Raw genomic sequence first — 22,904 nt, 5'->3', positions numbered from 1 at the left:
AGACGAGGAAGAAGACATGTCTACCGCATTCGTAATTTTGTAATTCGTTGGCGGAAATCATGGAACTTTTTCCATTCGCTTTTGGTGAAAAGGAGATGGTAAGTTCATTGTTGAAAGAGAGAATGGTTATGATAGGAAACAGACACCTTTTATATGTCGTCTGAGTGAGCGTAGTAAGCACATGGTCGCGATTTCAGCCTTTTGAACCTCTCTCGAAGCACGAAAATTGACGCAGAAGAGATTCACAGGGAAGCGAACCAAGGTTTTTCGCGTATCAACGAGTTCGACGGAGTCACCTAATCGACATTGCTGGCCTTCTTAATATATGTGGAAAATGTATTATGATTGATATTTCCCAGGACTTATGTTCTAACACAAACCGAGAAAAGATTTTCTCGACGGCCTACTCTTCACCAAACCTACGCCGTCTTTCCCCCCTTGTTAGCCTTTACATACTCCACAGCCCACTCGAGCGACTTCTTCCACCCCTGTCTATTTGTGAACAGTGGCCTGTATCCCAACCTCGTTTTAATCTTATCTATACAAAGCGTTCGCTCCATCGTCAAAAGACGAATTACCCATGGAGTAAGCTTGGGCTGCCTGTGGCCAAGCGAGAAGACCCAATAGAGCCAAGAGGCCATCCACGCCAGCATACTAACAAGCCAAATCGGGATACACTTTACTTGCTCATCCTTGACGGGTGTCCCAAGGAGTTCAGAAACCATTCTAGCGATGTTCCAAAACGGAATGTGTTCGTCGTTTGTGACGAAGAAGGCTTCCCCTTCGATCTTCTTGTCTGCGGACAATGGCGCCGAAGAAGAAGCATCAAGCAGCGCTTTCACAAGTAGCTGTTGCGCATAAGTGCAGTTCTCTACGTAGCACGTATCGTAGAGGTAGGACTGGTGTCCGAACTGGATGTTAGCGCGACCACTGAGCGCTTGCTGCGTGATGTTGGTAGTCATGGTGCTGTCACCAGCACCGTACAGTGCAGCCGGTCGGACTACAGCAGTCAGCAGGCCATTCTCGCGGTTCGCAGCTAGCACCATCTTCTCTGCAAGAGCTTTAGTGTGCGAGTAGTATTCGGGTTGGTTGGGATACAAGAGAACGGGCTGGTCCTCGGTTGCTTCGACCATGGGCGAGCGCTGGTTGTGCACCACGGAGGAGCTAGATGTGTATACTAGTGCGCGAACGGTGCCGACAGCTTTAGTGCATTCGAGTATGTTTTGCGTCCCGACTACGTTGACTTGTTCTAGCAGTGCATGATTGACTTCGAAGGGGTAGGGCGAGATCGTGTGCAGCACCACTTGGGGTTGCACGTCTTGGAATATTTGGGCCAACTTGTCGCGTTGTAGGATGTCGGCTGTGAAATAGGTCGCCGATGCGTTTCGATTGCGCTCAGTGTTTGCGTCGACGACGATAATCTGGGGGGTTGGGCTTGCGCGAGCAAATTCTCGGACGAGATGGTGTCCTAAGAAGCCGCAACCGCCAAGTATGAGGACCGGGCCTTCAATTTTGATGGTGCTCATGTTTAGGGACTTTTGCGAGCGAGAACGACGCGGAGATCCTTTGTTTCGTAGTTGTAGAATACGTAGGTTTGTCGTAATGTCCAACCCTGAGTCTTAAAGATGTGAGTGAAGGTGAGTGAAGAAGAACAAAGAAGACACGGTCTTGAACCACGACATCAATACGGTGAAATCCTGCCAGGCAGCAGCTTCCAAAGTCGTTATCACAAAAAGATGTAAAGCAACAAAACGGTTCCTGCGTGTGCCGCATTCCCGCATCACAGCCAATCACATCATGCCGTGCCGCAATCCCCCAGCCTCCTCACACGCCTAACGATCAAGGCATCACTGTCCAAGTAACTCTTTGCTGCAAGTAATGCAGATAGTATAAGAATAATCGTACGTATAACAAAGTGCTAAGCAATTAAGCTATCACTAACTGCATTCTTTACACAATTTACGCCTGTGCAGCTTCCAAGAATACCTAGGTAGCGGAGTATATCAAGACGACCTTCTAATCAAAGCGGATAGCGAAGTACATGAGCCTTGCATCCGCACCACACTTGCTCTGTACTTACCCGTAATCACAGAGGAACAAACCCGAAAAGCCTATAGCGCATATTAGACCCTGGTATTTAAGCCACAGACACAGGCTAAATGCACACGCAGCTCAGACCCCGCGAATACGCAGCAGAAAAATTACACGTGGAAGCGGACCAAGGGGGGTTTTTTTTTAAGAAAAGAAAGGCAACAGTTTCGGCAGTCTACACATGAAGTACCGTCTCAAATCTACTCCTCCAAAACTCGCTACGATCTACGTTATTAACGAGCCCCGTAGAGCAGTCTACTTTGCCGTCCAGATACTACGGTAACCCCTCCGCTAATTTAACTACACAAACAAGAATCGTAGGTTGCTGCATTCACCTGTGCATCCACCTTTGCATCCACCTTTGCAACTACCTTTGCATCTACCTTTGCATCTACCTTTGCGCCGTGGGCAATCATGAACTCAACTATAGAGGTATTTTCGTACTTGATTGCTTCCTGGACGGGCTTGCCATCATTGATTGAGACGCCATTTTCGAGGAGGATGGTAATGATGTTCCGGCAGAGGTGTCTAGCAGCCAACTTCATACCATATCTGCCATGTCTGTGCAGTAAGACGCGGTCTTGAGCAATGAGACACTGAAGAACCTCTCCCTGGCCTAAAATGCAAGAATACCAAAAGGCTGATTTTAGATAGTGATCTTTTAGTGAATGGTAAGCCTTGGGGTTGATGTTCATCATCGCAGACACGGTAGTCTGAAAAGTCTTGAAACAACCAGTCTTGACAGCATGCTTGATCCACTTGTCACCCTGTTCTGGGCTATAGCTGTCATAGTAGAAGCCGAAAGACATCCTGTACTTTTGAGCGAAATCTGCAAGAGTTTGGATCGTCGGACAGTGTTTTGAGCGGATGGCCAGACAGAAGATGGAGTAGAGTCGACGGTTCAACTGCTGGAGCTCATGTTGCGGAGCGCCTCGAGGTAGTCCAGATTTTTGGTCCACCAAAGGCCGAAGTCTATACAGTAAATGCTGCAGGACTTTAACATGTCCGTTAGATGCTGCTGCTCCGACAGGGTCAAAGAGGCCACCCTGGTCGTAGTTCCACTTGAGATATTCGGACGAAGGCCAGCTCTTTGGATACTTTTTCAGTAGATGCTTGACCGCTACAAGGCTGCCTACTGCAGCGGCGCTTGTCAAATTGGCCACTCTCTGAGAAGGACGCTCTATGTAATCAGGGGGGTCTACTGGGTAAATCACCAGTGCAAACGTCGCGGGGCTTTCCCCTCGAGTCGTGTACCGGATGATATCCTGGAGGTATCGAGTCTTCCTCTCGTCGTCAGAGGATTTACCCTCGATCTCGAGGACAGTATCAGCACATTTATCGATAAAAGTGACCAAGGGTTCATTCTTCCTCTTCCGAACTGGGCTTCCGAGCCAGTCGGCTGATATGTAGTTCCAGACATCTCTTCCACGGCTACCGTATCCGTTGAAACTCTCCTCGGGTAAATGGTGAATGATCTGGTAGCTTATAGCTTGGCCAAATATTCCTACAAGATATTAGCAAACAACGATTGTATTTCTCGTGGTTAACTTACTGGACACTGCACGAGTAGCATAGGCATCACTAACGGGAACACTCTGTACGTAATGCGCAATGACATTGTCAAACAGCTCCCCCGGAAGGTCCATTAGCCGAAATCTAGAGGTCATAGTTCCTGTTAGAGATATCGAATTGGGTAAAGACGTCGCTGTTGATCGTGTGACCGTCCAGGTGGATTGGTATTTGAGTGTAGAAGAGTGAGCCGATGTTGGTTGCCTAGGAGAAACTGGGTTATGGAAAGCGAAAGTTGGGAATTGGAGTTTGGAGTTGAAATAGGGCATTTAGAAACAAGTGTGCACCAACTCTGTTGATTGGCGCAGCTTCCGCTGCGTCTCGTGAATGGACAACAGCAAATTGTGTGAATCTTTTGAGAAATCACCCCTACATGTTCATTTCACTCCATCCCTTAGTACCGTAGTGATGTAGAGCAGCTGAGCCAAGTACGACTTCCCCATTTCTAACCGATGTTAGCTAATACTATCTCTCAGATGGGGAATCACCAGTGAATGTGCCCACCGACTTGACACGAGTAACCTCACATACCCTTCTGCCCCCACCAAGCCTCCGCCTCCTCCGCCTTCCACCCATCATACTCCCCCGCCGCCCTCTCCACAACCGCCTGCTCAGCAGCAGCTTGCCACGTCTTCGCCAAATGACCATTCTTGAGATCCTCCTGGAACTTGGCGACGTCTGTCCGGAAGCAGTTGTTTGCTAGTGTAAACGCGGCTGGTCGCGTATCTACCGTTTCCCCAGCAGAGGTTTTGGCGAGGAGGTCGACGTTGTCGGGAGATTCGGGGAGCATGGAGATGAGAGTGGATTGTTGGGATGCGGTAAGAGAGTTCCAGGCTGGGCTTTCAAGAAGCATGTGCTGGGATGTGTCAGAGATATGTTGTGTGAGAAGATGGCAGATTGAGGGCAGACTTACGTAAACATCGGCTTTGACGAGGCGGCTGGAGGAATTGGTGGTTATATAGACAGGATCAAAAACCTTACTGGCCCCCTTTTTGGCAGGAAGAGCTTTGGGGGTAGTCTTCTCCTCAAGATCCTCGAAGCGCTCTGGTGCTTTGCGGGTCCGTGATGGACGCGAGCTGGGTAATGGTGGAAGTGCGGCTATAGGCTTCTTCGCGGGGGTGTTCTTCAAATTTGCCGGTTTGTTGGAAGCAGACGTCTTGGGAGCGGCAGCTTTCTTTGTAGCACTCTTGCTACTTGTTGGTCTCTTTGCTTTTCTGGCCGATCTCTTGGGTGGTGGTGTGTCGAAGGCTTCCTCTTCTTCTTCGTCATCCTCCTCTTCGCGTGCTCGCTTTGGGCTCTGCTTGGGTTCGCGTTTAGCGCCCATGTTGGATGTTGGCGCGACCATTGATTCAGGTGCAGACATAGGTGCCAGCGCCTGCTGAGTCTGAGGTGGAAAGTCATTGGTTGCTATGTTGGACGAGCTGTTCTCTATGCTCGGAATGGCAGTGTCTGCGGTCTGGCTTGGCAGATTCGGAGCAACAGGTGAGGTCTGCTCAGAAGGATATAAGTGAGCTGAAGAGAGAGATGATGAGTTTGGTCTAGAATGAGACATCTTTGCTCTTTTGTTTGGTGTTTTGGGATCTGGTGGTACGGTAGTTCGCTCTTGCCTCGACTCGGACGTGTTTTTAATGTGTGAAGTACTTGTTGATTGCGAGTCGTGTGAAAAGTCGAATTGAGTAGCGGACGACGGTCTGTTCTTGTTAATCAGGTTCGTGACAGACGACATTCAGGCTGCCAAATCTTGCTGGATCTTCGATTGTGGGGGTAGTGAAAGTGAAGGTTGTATTAGGAATTGGAAGAGACGGTTCAGGACATTGTGAAGAAACGGTACGTACCTCACCGGTAACGACATGATTGTGATTCGGTTCAGATAGAGAGGCTTGGTGTTGGACTTGAGCAGGTATTGTCTCAGAAAGCATCGCTAGCGCGTACGATTAGATTGTCGTGAATGGCAGGCGCAGATCCGAGGACAGCGAGCTGCTTGCATCAGGGGTGAAAGTGCGCCCGCCACTCAATGATTGGGGTGAAGGTGCGAGAAGAGTACGCGAGCGCAGTGGCGCGATTCGGCATGGTGGCTGGGGCGTTGAGTTGAGGTTGTACCAAACGTTCTGTATTGACGATGCTAACATCAACTTGTGCTGTCTCTCTGGATCCGTGACTCGGGTTAGAGAGTCATTCAGAGTCATGGATGACAGAGCCTTGGAGGTCACGGCATGCTTGGTCGCTGTGTGAATGCCGTTGGTGAGTCCGTGCGCTCTTCCGCGACCCTTTCCGCATCGTCATCTTCTGCGATCTGGTATCATCAACACCAACACGTAGCCTTTCCTGCGCAATCCCACAACTGCAGGCCCAAGTTGATAATATTGGCCCAAATCGGCGGTACTTTACAACTACCGGGCATCATTTCACCCCCACAAGCGCCACCATGATCAAGCACACGATGATATCCCGGCTTGATGGTCAGTAACTCTGCAGTATTCCAGGGTCCAGAAGCGCTGACAGAGGTCCAGGCCTACTACTCACAGCCTCGGTCGATGATGAACAGGTACTGCTGCCTCCAAGAATGCGCGTATTCTGCTCCAAGAAACTTACAAGTCTCAGAACGACGCCGAGTTCAATGAGGTCAAGGCCAAGGTCAAGCTTGTCCAGCGCCGTCTAAGCCGTAACGCTGAGCAACAAGCGAGCATAGAGAGTGGAAACTACACATACCACTACATAATCGAAGGCGACCTCTGCTTCCTCTGCATATGCGACAGGTCCTACCCACGCAAACTCGCCTTCACATACCTCTCCGATCTCCACCGCGAATTCACCACTACATACCAACCGCATCAGTACCTCTCGCCAACATGCCGGCCCTACGCATTTGTCGAGTTCGACACCTTTATCCAGCGCTCAAAGAAGACATACCAAGACGCAAGAGCGACACAGAATCTAGACAAGCTGAACGACGAGCTCAAGGACGTCACAAAGGTCATGACCAAGAACATTGAGGATCTGCTGTACCGTGGGGACAGTCTGGAGAGGATGGGTGATATTTCGAGTCGGTTGCGCGAAGATAGTAGGAAGTACAAGAAGGCTGCTGTGCGCATCAATTGGGAGCTGCTGCTAAAACAGGTCAGTCGTGGACAGCAATACAGACACGTGAAGATTGTGGAATGCTAACAACGCGCAGTACGGACCCATCGGCGGATTGGCTTTCATAATCATCGTCTTCATCTGGTGGAGATTCTTCTAGGGGTATGCATGCAGCGAGTCGGTGCTTTCAGTTTGTATCCAGGGGCATGACTCTGGGTACTGTCGGCGTTGGAGGCGCAAACATCGCCCGGGGACGGCGACAGACATACAACAATACCCAAGCTTCAGCTTTTCGTGTACAACTCTACACATGCATCACATTTGGTCCTACCGTGACTATCTCCCCTATTGGGTGGACAAGGATACCCTTCCAGTGACCCCTGGCGTTTGCGAATCGTGATTGGCTGTAGACTCATCGTGAATACCACCCCTCGCTAACGCTTTAGTTCATGTCCGCCCCACTCCACACTATCAATTTCGATCGAGACCTTGGAACTCCAACAATCCGATATCGACCTCAGTGGAAGTATTTTTTATGGGACGTGAACGAACGAGAACTCCGCAATGAACCAACCAATTTACACCATGTGACGAACCGATCCTCGTGCACGCACGTGCCGATATCCATACTACAACCAGCCGAGCATCAACAACCGAAGCACATCCTATGTGAGGACCAAGGGAGAAGATTGAGCCATGGAGATCCGACAGTGTCCTCAATGGAGCATCCAGCTCGACGCTTTCAGCTTTCGTCTGTCAAGACCAGAGCCAGCTTTTCTGATATCGTAACGCCATTCATGCCATGCCGCATGGCGACGGTCAACACCAGTTTCATGGAGGAATCGGAAGCAAAGACATGTGAACACAACTTCTGCTAGCAGAAACATGCCATCCATTCGAAGGTATATGGATTTCAAGGATAAAATTGAGGGCAGCGTCCCAGGAAACACATGCTCAGCCCTTGTGGGGAAGATTGGGAAGATTGCTGTAGTACCCGTCAGCACAGAGCCATGGCCCTGACTGTGCTCACCTTCACAAACACGTCTTACCATCGTCTGTTCCGCCTAGATTTCGATTCGGACTCGACAACAATACGGTGAGGACACGTAAGCGCTATACCTCCAACATACACATCAAGACCATGTCAGCCCGGGCGTATCTAGGCGTCCAGCACGACACCGCAGTCGCTATGCTGACTGGCTCCCACAACACCATGCTTAGTAATTACTGACCGCTTGCCTCCTTCCCAACTCACAGTAACCATCCAGACAATGTTGAGCTTGAACTGCGCATACCCTACCCGAAAAGGTTTGATCAGTCACGGTGAGATACGAGTGGACCAACGCTCAGACCAGTCACCCGTTATAAGTTTCAAGATAACCAACAACCCTTCCACGAGAATCATCGAGTACGACTCACGCATCTCTCCTCGACCGACATACCCTACCTATCCCACCTCTCAACCTCGCCGCAATACTCCTACCTATCCGCACCATGTCTAAGAAGCCTCAACTCGTACTTATTCCAGGCGCCTGGCACACACCCTCCCACTTTAACCACCTGATCACCAAACTACACGCTCTAGGTTACACAACGCACTCTGCTCAACTAGCATCCGTTGGCAATCCCGACCCCCCAGCCGACCTCACAGAAGACATCACCATTGTACGCGCACTCGTACTCAATGCCATTGGCAATTCAGGAAACGACGTCGTCGTCCTAGCACACAGTTGGGGTGGTATCATCGCCGGGTGTGCGTTAGTCGGGCTAGGCAAGAAAGAGCGGGAAGCACAAGGGCTAAGCGGTGGAGTGGTGAGAACGGGGTATATGGCAGCGTATATTCTGGACGAGGGGATCTGTTTGCAGGATGCCATTCACCACTTTATTCCCGAGTGGGTGGATGTCCAGGAGCCATATGTATATGCAAAAGTTGCAAAGATCTTCTATGGTGACCTGCCCGAGGACGAGGGACAATACTGGTTCGAGCAAATCAAGTCACAGGCTGTAGCTTCGTTCTATGCGCCTGCTACGGGTGCGGCTTGGAAGCAGATACCGACTAGCTACCTACTATGCGAAGACGACGAGTGTGTTCCGCCGCAGGTTCAGGAGGGCATGGTTAATGGGGTGAAAGAGGCGGCTGGAGAGATCGAGGTCACGAGGCTGAAGAGTGGACATAGTCCGTTTTTGAGTCGGGTTGAGGAGACAGTGGTCTGGGTTCAGAGGGTCGCTGGTGATGCTGTTTAGTTGGGAGAAAAAAAAAGGACGAGGGAGATGAATGGGCATGAAGATGGCGATGAGAGTGCTGAGATGCTGTCGACTTTGGTGCCATACGGACAAGACCTCCTTTTCTGCGGACCGAGACCAACATCACCCCCAGATTGGCACGAAACAAGACGGTTCGGTACGCGATTCTCGTTCGGTTCTTGACAATATGATGAAAAAGAGGGACAAACCGGGGGCGAATGTAACGACTACTATGGAAAGCGAGATCAAGTCCAAGTCTCTTCGAGCCAAATGTTTGCGTACCAAGATAACGTATAGACATGTAACCAACACACAACGTATACGTCAGCGGTTGACCAAGTAACGCAATCTCGCGCAATATTATCAAGAGACAGCACGACAAAGGAAAATTCTCCATCACGCCACTTCCACGTAACCCACGCATTCTCACTGCTTTAATCGTATTCTGCAATACCACGAATATTCCCAACAGACAAGATTGTGAAACGGATAACCTGGCCATCCAATATTGCTATTCCGACGCCTAGGAAACTTTAACTTGCACAAAAACATGTGTTATATTTATCACATGTCTGACTCGCGGCAAAAGAATACTTTGAAATCGAAATCTAGAACGTGAAATGCTTGCTTGCTTGCGGTTCCGATACTGGGGAAACTTTACCCAACGAACGAACGAATGAACGAACGAAACGAGACGAGACGAACGCCTGGGGGCCGCCAACTGAACGGGGAACTAAGAAAGAGGAAGAAAGGACCGAAAAACTGCCATAATCTCGATGGCTGGCGAATTGTAAGCACTAGATAAGCTTGGTTCTCAGCTCCTCTTCCCCTTCATTCATCAGCGGAGGCACCGAGCTAGGATTTGTTTGGTGTTAATCTCCCGCTCATTCACCCGTCCCCCGATTTGGAATGGTGTTTGTTAGAGCTGCCGTATGTTTTTTTTTCCCACGACTTGCCGTGATGGACGTCCTATGCAGATTGAAGTTCTACTTGAGCCTCGATATTCTCCTATCTTTACACAATCCTCAGGCCAGGCCAAGCTATCAGAGGTCAGTCAAGAAAGAAAGTCTTTTGATAATTTGGGGGGCTGTGGAGTTTTTAAAGAGGTAGTCAGATCTCGCAGTCGACCGACAATAATGTAGGGGGAAAATGCGTTTTCAGACCGAAAGCCTTTTTCTCAATGTATGATAATGCGACTTTATACACTTACATTCCCACATATTTTCTAGAGACCCGCAAGTACAGTAACGAGGACAAATGATCTTTGCGACTGGAACATCATCCAAAGGAATACAAGAATGTAGTATTGTGATTACGCATCTAATACTCATCTCTCGAGGTTGATCTATAATACTCCAACAAACAGTAGAGCAGCAACTATCTTCACCGCCATCTCCCTACTCTATTTCTACTGCTTACAGCGCTTCGGAAAAAAAAGAACTTACGGCAAGTCAGTCAACCTCTCAATCACAGCAAACCTCTTCCTCGATTCATCCGACAGCGGCGCATTACCCGGTCTGTCCACGACCACAGCATAGACGCCCGCTGCCGTGGCTGCTTCAGCCTCTATTCAGACGTGTTAGTCACTGTATCGCTGTACTGCAGAAGTCTTCGAGCTAGCCACGTGCAGTGAGGATATGAAACACCTGCGGGTACTCGTATGGTGGGGTCGCGTGACAGAAAGATACGTGGAACATGTACAAGACAGCCGGCATACAAGCGGATTAAACGAGAGACGAGATATGCGGCATGACGATGAAAGACATATGTGGGGTATGTAGGTGAAGTCACCTTATGGTGGTGTGTGTTGGTAGGTAGACAGAAAGTAAGTGCGAGACAAGAGGTGGGGTGGGGGTCTAGGGCGGTGAGAGCAGGTGGTGTGTTGTTTCACAAATTCAAAGTAAGGCGTGACAAGAAAACCTCCCCCCAAAACGTACCTTTGACATTGTCAGTCAAGAATGTGACTTTGCTCACGTCCTTTGCCAACTCAGAGCATATCTTTTGATAAGACTCCTTTTCCAGCTTAGGCCCCGCATTCACGGTATCGTAGTGCGCAGAGAACAAGGGTTTAATGTCCCGAGTTTCATTCGGACCGTCTCTGACGTAGGAGAAGAACTGCAGCTGTGCTGCCACACTGCCCGAGGAGAAGATGGCCAGTGTTTTGCCCTGAGTAGTTTTCCATTGCTCGAGTGTAGGCACGACGTCGTCGAAGAGCGGGGTCTTCAGATCACCGTTGCGGAAGCCAGTTGTCCATAGAGTGCCTGCGACACGTTGTTAGTTTCGGCGAAGCCCACAGTATTGATTAAATGCCAATGATATGATAAGGGCAATGTGCATATGAATGTGATGGTTCTAGCACGCAAGTAGCGTTTAGGATGAGCAGATCCGTACGCTTGCGGTGCGATAGACAAAATCGTTCTTGGAGCGGCGTCGAGCTGACAAGGAGAGGGTTTGGCACCACTACGCGTCGCTGCAACAGAGCGGCGACTATCGCGATAATACTCCCGGTGGTGACTGGCCGATCGAATCAACAACCCACCATCGATCCCGCTAGCCGACTTTAGAGCGGCGCGGTGTCGGCGCTTGGTGTTGGCAGTGATTTGGCACAAGATGCAATCCCGGCACTTTGACCTCGATGAAACAAACTCATTTGTTTAACCTACCTTGTAGTTGCTTCAAGTACACAGCCTTGATATCGCGCCGCGTAAGGTCTTCCACATGTGCGATCAGCGCATCGGCACTTGTTCTGCTGTCCTCTGGGAACGACGCAATGAGGTTTTGGAAGCCGGCATCGCTCCACGAATTATGTGCTAGTCGTGTGAGACTATCTAGTGCGTACGGATACTGCGGCTATTGTGAGCAAGACAGCGCAAAAGGGGAAAACCGCACCCCACAGGCCAGGCGTCGCGTGACAGATGACGGAAGTTGGATCATCGTTGGAGTGGCAGGTGCAGCACCGGTAGTGCAATCTAGAACAGGGGAGGCGAGAAATGGAGGCGACGAGTGGCTTTGCTCCATTTGCCGAGTGACAGTTTACTGTGACACGAGAATGGCATGGGAGGGCGGGCCGGCGTGATTCTCGACGGATGTTTGGTGGTGTTGATCATTCGACGGCTGCGGGGAAGATGCGCCTCGAGACGAACAGTAGAGGAAAGTGGACGCGCGAGGGAAATGACATTCGAGGTTGGAAAAGCTTACCATGACATCCTTGACGAATGAGATGCTCGAAATAGTGCCCTCTAGAAATTCATGTCAGCACGCGCGTTGGAGTTGGACAAGGCGGCTGAAGTTGTAGTGGCGCAAGCAAAACCTGGGGTAGCGCCCGGGAGCGCAGCAACACAGACATTATGGGATGACAGGCGAGCGCAAGGTTCTTTGTCGCTGGCCATCGGAAAGTTGCTGACTAGACGCATGCCTCACAAGGTTGGTGAAGGCTGGCTGCAGTCTGGCGCAGTCGTTCCATGCGGGACCCGAGAAGCAAGCGATGCGACTTACCAATATCGAGCAACACTACCTCTGCTTGCTTCCAGCGCGCGTCATCGAGGGACGCGGTAGACATTGCTTTCCTTGTTGTTGTTGAGTACAGGGCGGTGAACAGCGGTGAGGGGGGGGAATCTCTGCTGTAGCGCCTCTATCCTGCGAACTGCAGTTTTGTGTGTCTGGGCTGGCAGCTAAGTGGTGCGAGGCTTGAGATGGGAACATCAAAACATGGCGGTGAGATGTGTTACCACGGCAAGTTGTGGACTATTGTGAATTGTAAACAGGTTCCGGACGACTAGAGGGCGACTGCCAGATGAGGCCTGACAGCCGTGAACGTGCTGTCAAGAAGAAAATTTTCTAGGAGTCATCGGGCATCGGAGGTTGAAGCCATGCGTACAGTCACGATGACCTTTCCCCAACGACTGGCTTGACTTCCTTGCAACAATCGCAGATGAGGCTGGTCGTTGAGGCGCACACCGTCATAAGAGCCCCAGAATATCCACACTCTTCACGTGTATTCGGGAGTATGTGCGGTCGACCATGGTGAGATGGACGGGTGTTCCTGGCTAACTCGAGCATAATTGATGCTCGATGTCGCAAGATTTCCAGATAGCTTCCGCAGGCCCCCACTTGCACTCCGCCTGTCATGGAGATCAGGTCGGCTCAACGTGCCAAAAATCCGCCCAACGCAAGAAAAGTTGGATATACTATTCGCTGGTATAGAATGTGTTGTCGCTGTTGCTCTACACCGCTCCAGGGTAGCCCAGGGACAGGCACAGCGAGTGGATACAAAGAAATAGCCCGGTGCATGTTACCTGCAGTAGCCCGTCGAGTGCCTGTCCAACACGCCCTCTGGGTGGCTATGGATGCAGGACGCTGCAAGTTTGCTGCAAGCTACTGCGTGTCCTCCTTTAGAGTGCAGTGGGAAGCTTACTCGGGAATCTGGGCAGCCCCAAAGACAACAAACAGAAGGACGAGGAAGGATCGCGATAACATGCGCTGGTTGAATGAGCCGCGAGGCATGCATATGTTCTGTCTCATCTAAAGCGCGCGTTGTAGCGACTTGGATGACTGAAGCCGCGCGATGCTTGCGACGCTGATGTGCAGCACAGCAATGGGCGCAGACAGTTACAACACAAGGCAGCGCAAGCTTTCCCCGGATTTCTAATGTTTGCCGCGACCCGCCCAACACTGCGAGGCCGAAGTTGAGGGTCAATAGTCAGCCGAATAGTGTACCATAATGGCCTCGCCGCTAGCACACGAAACACTTGTCATGCTGTATTGGGGCGTAGATCCAGCCCCTGGATGGCACAGCTGGCTACACAAGAGCACACGACAGCAGCGACTCTGTAGTCGGCAGAGTACCGCAAGGCTCATGCAAAGATAGCTGCAGATAAAGTGGCAAGCATCACGAAACAAGAGATAACAGTCTGGTTGGAGCAGGGCATGGAGGGTGGCCGAGTCCAATTACAGGCCAGGTGGCAGCTGTGTGCTACATTGCGATGGGCTACGATCAGCACACGGCGGCGCTTGGGGCTAGGCCAGCATTGGCGTACGACAAGTAGTCAGGTTGGTCGTGGTCTGGATGCGCGCCTTGTCCGCCGTCCGTCTTTGTGAAGCAAGGACGATGTTTCAGCACTCGTCATAGCTAATTTCTGAGCATTCGTCCGCCAGCACAGTGGCCGTCAGAAGGCCGTCAGAAGGCCGACAGGTGGGGTTACCCGCAATGAGTGATGCAAAAGCGATGATGCGATGCCGAGAGACCCGCTGCTGCTGCCAAAGCAGGGACAAAGGCTGGGGGAGCAGGTCAAGACAGTGACGAGTATGGTGGAAAGCCGTCGAAGGGCATGGAAAGTTGGCAGACGAGCAGCGCACACGATTGGCCGGCCGAGTAGTGCTGCTTTACGATGCAAGCCACGTAGCTTCCTAGCTAGTCAACTGGCGCTAGTCCCGAAGCCGCACCCCTGTCTGGTCACCGCCGCTTTGCTGTGAGCGGGTCCCGAGGGCTCAGCTCCTGGCGCTGCCCAGGTGTGCCCTCTAATACCCAGCATGGCCGTCTTTTACCCGCTATCACCTCACTCACCCCCGATGCCTCCATAACACGTACCCACTTTGCTCTCGTCGTTGTTCGCAAGCTCTAGCGTTGCTTCCTCATCACCATCCTCATCATAACATCCGCTGCTGCCTTAATAACCACCGCCTCACCATCGTTCCTTCTTCCGCAGCCCGCAACTGCTCGCAGCTCAGACGTCAACAACGTCAACAACATCATCCCTTCCGCCTTCCGCCCTCCCTCCGACCTCCGACTCCTGGCCCTCCACCACCACCACACGACAACCACGCTATACACTCATATACTCCATCGCATAGCTGCCGTTGCCGCGTTCTGATTTGATGTGATACTGAGAGCTCGCTGCTGGCCATCCCGATATCCGCCCGACAGCTAGCCCGAGTAACCCACTCGTCCTCATCTCTCACCTCACCTCACTTCAGCCGGACCACCTGCGCTGCAATAGCTTGCTCACGCAGACATTTGATGCTCTATCGACCGAATCCGTCTTAGCCAACACAACAACTGGCATCTTCGAGACCCTTTTTGTCGACAAGCTAGCTGCCTTCCGCGTGAGCCCGTGCCACCTGACTCACGCCGTCAATCGCGTCATCCAGACACCCCCCTACTGTCTGCCTACCGACGACACCCTCCACTTCCACGTGTTACGACTCTCTTCTCTTTTACGCAGCGATACCTCTTACTTTCTGGACGTCGACGACTCCATCCCTCCTCTCTCTCACATCCCGATTGTTCGTTGACTCGAGCCATCCATACGCAATTAATACCGACAAATGAGAACCACACTCTCTTGAGCATTTCCTTGCTGTTTCCGTCGACGGACTCCTGTGCATATATCACCGACGACTTTGTTTTCCGTTTCTTTGACAGCCATCGCTGTTGCTTCACGACATATTCCGGTCCAAACTATCCAACAACCATCGGCCACCATTACAACCATTTATTGATATCTTCCCAAGACTCCGTGTCACCAAAAGTCTGATAGAGCATCGCTTTTGGGCTTCCGGCTGTCTGCCCATTGTTTGATTCGCATATCGAGCTTTCCTGTTCCTTTGTTTGTTCGGCTTCACTTTTCAAGCCACCCCCCATCTCCACTACACATCTTCCCAATGGAGTGCATGCGCGATCAGCTTCACGACGGCGTTGTGCTCAATGGACGATACGAGACAATCTCCCCTCTCAACAATGGCTCCTTCGGCATGGTCTTCCAGGCCAAGGACCTTGTAACCGGCGATAACGTTGCCATCAAGGTCATCACCAAGAGCTCCGCCGCCATCAACTGCCCTTCCGCTTTCGCTGTCGATGAGCGCTCCGAGGAGCTTGGCGTTCACCTCCACCTTGGTGACCACTCCAACGTTGTCAACATGCTTCAGTCTTTCGAGACCCAGAATCACATCTACCTGGTCCTCGAGTTCTGCTCCAATGGCGACCTGTACGAGGCCATTCGTGTTGGCAAGGGTCCTCTCGAGACTGAGCACGTGCGAGACTTCATGATGCAGCTTGTCGGTGCTGTCGAGTTTATCCATTCCAAGGGTATCTACCACCGCGACATCAAGCCCGAGAACATCTTCCTTACTCAAGATGGCTCGATGAAGCTTGGTGACTTTGGTCTCGCCACTTCAGACACTTGGTCCTACGAGATTGCCGTAGGCAGCGACCGCTACATGGCTCCCGAGCAGTACGATCCTGGCAACACTGGCTACTCTACCGCCAAGGCAGACATCTGGGCTATTGGCATCGTTCTTCTCAACATTCTCTTCCAGCGCAACCCCTTCGCTGTCCCTGCCTCTTCGGATCCTCTGTACGCCGACTTCGCTCTCGACCGTCAGAGTCTCTTCGATGTGTTCCCCAACATGTCGCAGGATACCTTCGAGGTCATCCGACAGTGCTTGGCCATCGACCCCGAGAAGCGTGACCTCAACGCTGTCAAGGACGCTCTCGACCGCGTCATCAGCTTCACCACCGATGACGAGAGCCTCGATGACTTCTGCACTGAGGAGCGTGACGTTGTCGCTGTTGGAGCCAACCGCGAACCCCTCCGTACACCTTCCATCTCAACGCCTCAGCTCGATAACGGTGGATCATTTCCCTGGGCGAAGGCCTTGGCAATGTCTCCACCTCAGCAGTTCCGTCAGCTCTCAGCCATTCCTGACGACGAGATCTACGAGGATGAGATGTTCGGTGGTCCTCCTTACGACGTCAAGCCAGATACTGCGTCTGCCGTATCTTTTGTGGACTCTGGATTAGGCTTATCTTTCAAGTCGGTTGACGTCAGCGAGCCAAAGTCGATGAACTTTACCCGATCTCGGCCCGTTCCTATCTCTGGCTCACTCCCTGCCAAGGCTTTCAACAGCATGTCTTCCGTCTTCGGTAAGAAGCGTGACGTGTTTTCAAAGAGCTGGAGTGACCTTTGGGACGAGGAGGACGATGACGCACAGTTCCTTGCCGAGCTTGAGAACAACTGCCACTCCTTTGGAGCTGAGAAGTCGTCCAAGGCCAAGGCTGTTGTTTCTGAAGCCGGGTCAGGTGTGTCGACCCCTCGCGGCGGTTTGTCGGAGGTCAAGAACCCTGCCACCGTTCACAACAGCAGGGATCGCTCCCCCAAGAATATTCGCAATGCGGTCGACCATGTCAGCGCTGCAACTGGATTTGTTTTTGAGGAGCACCGCACCCCTGCGCCGGCCAACAAGCGCTCCGCTGCCGACAAGTGGGCTGCTCTCGGCGACCGTCGTCGTAGTCCTGCCGTGCAGGCTCAGCAACAAGTCCAGCAGCAGACCCCATCGAAGCCTATGAGGTCTCCCAAGTCGGCTCAACCCCCGACCTCCGCCCGGAAGCGGAGCCGGACTGGCACTGGCATGCGTCAGATCAACTGGGGTCCCAGCCACAACGAGAACAAAAACTCCGTCGGGTCTTGGGAGCAAAAGGTGGACAACTGGTACAAGAGCAAAGATTGGCGCTCTCATGCCGATCATCACGCCCAGGTCACGGACGACTTGGGCGACCTTGAGTGGGTGTGGTAAGGCACTATGACCTGCCACTTGTAGTCTTGACAACTTTTCTTATCCCTTTTTTTCTTTGCTTTTGCTTTTTGAGGAAATACGTTGTAGCGAGAGTCCTACGATGCGCATCCCCCAATCCTCAACCCTCCACGTTCAAATTGTAGCTGTTTAGAGATACCATTTCCTATCTCTCTCTCCTCTCTAACCTTATAACCTGTACGCTGTACACCTCACTACTCGCAACTTCACCGACGACGGAACATCACTCATCATTTTCGAGCACTACTTCTACCTTGTCGTCTTGGTATCTCTCCTTTGTTACTTCTTGGGTGTTGAGCATTGTCTGGGACTCTTGCATTTGTTGGCGATGGTGGGCGGCTGAAACAAAGAAACTTGTTCTGATGAAGGCTTTCGTCAAACTCATTTACTTGCAGATGGGCTCTCATAAATATGAAAGGGGACAAGCAAGCGGCATATGGGATGGAGTTTATGTTTTTTTTTCCTTTTTTCGCTTCTTAGGGATGAAAATTAGTTAGTCAAGACTCGTATCCGTCGGAGATTCCCTCAGTCAAAGGAATCCGGGATTTACCCACTCATTTCTACGTCCTCCTGCAAATCAGTGACGATCGCATGTTTCTCTTTGAATCAATCAAGAGGGTGATTATCACCATTAAACTAAACAACTTTCTTATTTCAGTCGATAAATTGTGTATAATACACCTATAGATTTAATAGCTTACGTATTTGTAATTAGATATCAACCTGTAGGACGTACATGGTGTGCATGTAGAGGCTAAATTCCATGCTGAATTTGGTCTTGCCATGACCATTGTTTCCCTACCATCCATTGTCCTCCCGCAGACTAACGTCTCAGTCCCGATAAGCTTGTGTCTAGCCAGCTGGAATGGAAGGTGCTGCTGCTGCTGTCATACCAACCACCCTTCCTAATGTGTATATATGTGTGTGTATATATATATATTCTAACGCCACTTACTGCCCACCCATGTATGCCTACCTCTTCCCCTTGATGTGTGTGTGTGTAATATCACGACACCATCCTCGCATCCCCTGTGCCCATGCCCTCAAGCAGTCCAAACTCGTCTTGCACATGTTCAAAGTCCAAATCCCGTAGCACCATCTTCGCCACTGCTTTGGCTGCTAGGGGAATCAGTGCCATGCCTCCGCCGTTGAAACCGGCCAACATCCACTGCTGTTGCTGCTGCTGCTGCTTGTCTCTTTTCTCAGCAGGAGGAGGAACCCGTCCGATGTGCGGCATGCCATTGTTCGTCTTACCCTGGATACCTGTCCAGATACTATCTGGTTCGAAATGAGACGAAGAAGATGATGGAGGAGGATGGCTGAAGAAAGTGTTGGACATGTAGTGTGTCCAGTGCGCATACACGTCTGCTGGGAAATGTCCAGTTTCTGTGCTGTCGTCTACCGTGTTGAGCCAGGCATATGGATCATCATCATCACTATCGTGTTTCTCGTTGTGCTTGTTCTGGTAGAACCAGCTGCCGCCTCCGACGACGATGGAGCCGTCCGGGCGGGGATTTAGGTAGTCGCATCCGGTGGGGTGTTTCGGGGACAGCGGGGAGAAGTGGATGTTGTAGGTGTTGTTCAAGTGAGATTGTGTGGCGTGGCTGGTGTGGTTTGAATGGGGCGAGGAAGATGATGCGGATGGAGAAGGCGCGTGGTGACTATTCATGCCTTTGTATGGTATAATCGTCTTGCTGAAGGAAGGGAGGAGAGAGGCTGTGTACGCGTTTGTTGCGAGGACCACTTTTTTCGCCGTGAGAGTACCTCGGGGTGTTTCCAATATGTTCACCACTCGGGTGGTGGTGGTGGTACTGACTTCGCGGGACGTCCTCTCAACACTGGCTGTCGATGGGGAAGAGGCAAGTCGAGTCACGACCGTATTCATCTGTACATTTAATACCTCTCCAAATTTCTCCACCATTCTTTCAAGCACCCCACACACAAGCTTGTACGGCCAGAAACTCGCACTTTCAACGCTAAACGCCCCGACGGACCCCCTCACCCCTGTGATCCTCTCCACCCACTCCCCAGGCACCACGCTCGTCCTCTTGGTCCAACCTTGCCCTACCCTCGCATCTTCATCATATGCCATCTTCACGCCCTCAAACTCCTCCTTATCTTGAAACACATCAAAACTGCGACGTAACTCGAATTCACACTTTGCTGCGAGACCTTCGGCGTCGACGAGTGCTTTCAGCTCTACGTGGGTGCGGTGGACGTAGTCTTGCAAGGCTGTTCTGGCAACGCCATCCGCGAGACTGGTGAGCGTGGCTGTTTTGACTTTGGAGTGCCCGCCGTTACGGGCTGTGGCGCCACTGCAGAGATCCCGTGCGTCTAGGAGGACAATGCGAGGCATGGGTGTACCAGTCTGGAGGAAATTGGTATGCGAGGTCTGTAGGATATGGTAGGCGGCCAGAATGCCAGCCATTCCGGAGCCAATGATGGCGATGTCGCAGGAGACGGGGAGGTGCGGTGTTGTGCGGAGTTTGGCGTAGGGATGGGGTTGTTTGAGCCAGTAGCTGGTCATTGGGTTGGGGACGGGGAGGAAGTCTTGGGGTTGTTTCCTGGGGTTTACCTCATGGTTTGGATTGTCGATGACGGTACCTTGTGCTTCGTGGTGACTGGTGTTGGGCTGAGAGCATGTTGTGACAACCTTTCTAAGAACCATCTTTTCTTGGAGACCAGGGGCGAGATGTCTGGAGAGGGATCCTGGGGATACCACCTGTTTACATACCAAAGGCAATGTCGATAGAGCGTTCGTTTGGTGGCCTAACGTTGCTGACTTTGCAGCTTCGGTGTTCGGGATGAAGCGAGAGGCGTTGGATATGGCAAGCACATTCTATTCCGGTTGGCTAGACGTGAGCTTATCAGGATCAAGATTCATGCGTCACTGAACAGGGTCAAGCGCATGGCAAATACGATAGACACGGCTTTTAGTGATGATTGGATTTCGACCTGTGTACAGTCGGGGTATCATTACAAGGAAACGGACGACATCTGGTTCTTGCGACCATCTTACGACACACTCGGCGTAGTCGGACTCGTCAGCCCACCCTGGCTCTTCCTTCTATCCTTCTTCTTCTTCGGCGCAGCACCAATAGCCCCCTTCTTCCCCTGTGTCTCCGCAGTAGTCGGCGTCGCTACCCCTCTTGGTGTACCCACAGCAGACGGTGCCACGCTCGGCGGCTGAGTCTCGATCTTCAGTCCCGCGGGCGGTGCAGACAGAGATGCTTGCGCTGCTTGTTCCTGTGCCTTGTTCCTCGCGCTCACAGCAGTCTTGGTGCCCTCGAAAACAAACGCGCCCGGCTCGCCCTTGAGTGGATTCTCGTCCATGTATTCGTCTCCATACGCGTTTGTGAGATTGAGGGAATGCATGAACAAGGCATCAGAGAACTCGGTGGTGGATGCCAGTGGATCTGTCGTCTGTGAAGTTGCACCCGCTCCGGCGCCTTGTGACTGCGAGCCTGCAACATCTGGGTCCGTTGGCGCCAGTGTCGGACTACCGATTCGACTGGCCGTCGTCGCAGCCTTTGAAGTTTCATGCGAGGGAGGAAAGTACGAGTACCCCGTTGCAGGTGTCCAGTGCGTCATGTTCTTTGATATCTCAGCCATCTGCTCCATGCGCGTCGCAACAGTGAGCAATCGACTCTGCACCACGTCCAGCAAGCTCGGCGCCATGAGGACCTTTGTTCCGTGCGTGTACCAGTTGCCCTCGACAAACATGCCGATTTCCTTGCTGCCATCATCCTTTGTGACTTCGGCCTTGTGTTGCCGCTGGAGTAGCCATGGGTGACCGTCGCCCTGCCCTTCGCCTGCTATGACATATTGTATTCCTTTAGGTGTCTCTTTGATTCGCTGATTCCATAGTTTTGGATCGTTCATAATAGTCTGGGCATTGGCTGGATCCTGGAGATTGAGATTGGTGAAGATGGCTATGTTGATACAGTCTTCCGGATCGAACCATGGCGACGAGGTGAAATAGAAGAAGAGGTTGTTCCCAGCGGCCAGGTCGCGCCCTGGTAGGCCATCGATTGTCAAGGGCTGATCGTACTCTTGCTCGTCGGGTGGTGGAAGTATCGGAGGCATGTTGGCGCTAGTCGTGATTGGAGAGTGATTGTGTTTGGAAGCTCTTTGAGGCTGGTAATGAAGCCATTGTGGGCACGGGCCTCTCACCTCCGCGTGTTGGCCGCAACTCACTTGCGCCATCTTCTCCATCGCATAACCACGACACACCAACACCATGGATCTCGTACAAACGGTGCGCAAAGAAGGAAGCCGGTAAGCTCATTACAACTGATTCGGGGCTTGTGACTAACATTGCGCAGCGGCGGTCGCGCCGACTTCAAATGGGAAGACGTCAAGAACGATGCACAACGCGAAAACTATCTCGGCCACTCGCTCATGGCGCCCGTTGGTCGCTGGCAACAAGGACGCGACCTGAACTGGTATGCAAAAGGCGACGAAGAATCCAAAGAAGCCGAGGCGGCGCGCATCAAAGAAGAGAAGCGCAAGCTGAAGGAGGCTGAGGAGGACGCGATGCTGGCTGCTATGGGCTTGCCCGTTCCGGTACGCAACAACGCAAACCTGACGCCGCTGGGCGAGAAGGCACACCAGGCAGATGTCAAAGACACATTGGACGAGAAGGCCAAGGCGGAAGAGGATGACGACAAGGCGAAGAAGAGGGAGAAGAAGGAACGTTCGCGGAGACACAGGGACGATGACGGAGAGCGAAGGCGGCGGCATCGATCACGGAGTCGCTCACGCGACAGAGAGCGACGACATAGACACCGAGATCGCTCACGGTCGCGCGACAGGCGGAGAGACGATGGTCGCGATGACAGACGCAGACATAGATCGCGAAGCCGCGACCATAAGCGAAGGGAAGATTATACAGAGCGCAAGCGCGAACCTGACGCCGATGCGAAGCGATCAAGATCACTCTCCAGAGACCGTAGACGTCGGAGAGATACAAGGAGCAGGTCACCGCACAAGAGGAGCGAGAGGAGGAGAGATTGAACATGGGCTGCACAAGGACCAAACCTTGCAGCGCAGCCTTTGCTCAACTGCGGGCATCATTGAGTCGTAGACGGACATTACATGATCATGTTCACTTGTGCATTGTGGAGCTTATGTAGGTTTAGCAGTACCTTTCGACTCCAGATATTGATGGAATTGAAGTAACGGATTCTCCATGAGTAACGGTCCGCTCCCTATGCTGGAAAAAGCAACTCCATACAGCAGTTGCATTGCCCCAGTCTATACCCACATTCCCCACGTGGCCAGTTCCGATCGTATTTCCGACACGGGAACCTCGGCCGGCTCCCCAGAGCCCC

The 22,904-nt window shown here is 51.9% G+C and overlaps 8 protein-coding genes across 8 annotated transcripts; 5 read left to right on the top strand and 3 right to left on the bottom strand.

Annotated features, from left to right (window-relative positions):
• Positions 1–419: 419 nt before the first annotated feature.
• Positions 420–5,512, bottom strand: GT037_002638 (sterol-4-alpha-carboxylate 3-dehydrogenase; the record flags this gene model as incomplete). Its single annotated transcript, XM_038927685.1, has 7 exons — positions 420–488; positions 684–1,421; positions 2,427–3,595; positions 3,644–3,874; positions 4,192–4,516; positions 4,574–5,351; positions 5,496–5,512. The coding sequence occupies 7 exons, from the start codon at positions 5,510–5,512 to the stop codon at positions 420–422; spliced, it is 3,327 nt and encodes a 1,108-aa protein (XP_038788963.1).
• A 573-nt stretch (positions 5,513–6,085) lies between these two features.
• Positions 6,086–6,898, top strand: GT037_002637 (transport protein sec22; the record flags this gene model as incomplete). The annotated part of the gene is made up of 4 exons (XM_038927684.1): positions 6,086–6,119; positions 6,171–6,205; positions 6,262–6,777; positions 6,836–6,898. 4 exons carry the CDS (start codon positions 6,086–6,088, stop codon positions 6,896–6,898), a joined length of 648 nt encoding a protein of 215 aa, XP_038788962.1.
• Positions 6,899–8,232: 1,334 nt separating this feature from the next.
• GT037_002636 (uncharacterized protein) lies at positions 8,233–8,982 on the top strand (the record flags this gene model as incomplete). Its single annotated transcript, XM_038927683.1, has 1 exon — positions 8,233–8,982. The coding sequence occupies one exon, from the start codon at positions 8,233–8,235 to the stop codon at positions 8,980–8,982; it is 750 nt and encodes a 249-aa protein (XP_038788961.1).
• Positions 8,983–10,429: 1,447 nt separating this feature from the next.
• Positions 10,430–12,541, bottom strand: GT037_002635 (uncharacterized protein; the record flags this gene model as incomplete). The annotated part of the gene is made up of 5 exons (XM_038927682.1): positions 10,430–10,548; positions 10,920–11,243; positions 11,646–11,826; positions 12,181–12,221; positions 12,478–12,541. Coding segments are annotated over 5 exons (729 nt in total), but the record flags the coding sequence as incomplete, so codon positions are not given.
• A 1,745-nt stretch (positions 12,542–14,286) lies between these two features.
• On the top strand, positions 14,287–14,562 carry GT037_002634 (uncharacterized protein; the record flags this gene model as incomplete). The annotated part of the gene is made up of 2 exons (XM_038927681.1): positions 14,287–14,450; positions 14,511–14,562. 2 exons carry the CDS (start codon positions 14,287–14,289, stop codon positions 14,560–14,562), a joined length of 216 nt encoding a protein of 71 aa, XP_038788959.1.
• Positions 14,563–15,642: 1,080 nt separating this feature from the next.
• On the top strand, positions 15,643–17,553 carry GT037_002633 (kinase-like protein; the record flags this gene model as incomplete). The annotated part of the gene is made up of 1 exon (XM_038927680.1): positions 15,643–17,553. One exon carries the CDS (start codon positions 15,643–15,645, stop codon positions 17,551–17,553), a length of 1,911 nt encoding a protein of 636 aa, XP_038788958.1.
• Positions 17,554–18,577: 1,024 nt separating this feature from the next.
• GT037_002632 (fad dependent oxidoreductase) lies at positions 18,578–21,657 on the bottom strand (the record flags this gene model as incomplete). The annotated part of the gene is made up of 2 exons (XM_038927679.1): positions 18,578–20,267; positions 20,591–21,657. The coding sequence occupies 2 exons, from the start codon at positions 21,655–21,657 to the stop codon at positions 18,578–18,580; spliced, it is 2,757 nt and encodes a 918-aa protein (XP_038788957.1).
• Positions 21,658–21,811: 154 nt separating this feature from the next.
• On the top strand, positions 21,812–22,657 carry GT037_002631 (uncharacterized protein; the record flags this gene model as incomplete). The annotated part of the gene is made up of 3 exons (XM_038927678.1): positions 21,812–21,849; positions 21,897–22,267; positions 22,341–22,657. 3 exons carry the CDS (start codon positions 21,812–21,814, stop codon positions 22,655–22,657), a joined length of 726 nt encoding a protein of 241 aa, XP_038788956.1.
• Positions 22,658–22,904: the final 247 nt, after the last annotated feature.

This window comes from Alternaria burnsii (assembly GCF_013036055.1).
Source record: "Alternaria burnsii strain CBS107.38 chromosome Unknown 746, whole genome shotgun sequence".
Taxonomy (NCBI): domain Eukaryota; kingdom Fungi; phylum Ascomycota; class Dothideomycetes; order Pleosporales; family Pleosporaceae; genus Alternaria; species Alternaria burnsii.
Note: the sequence above shows the minus strand (reverse complement) of the source record. Positions and strands in the feature narration are given on the sequence as shown.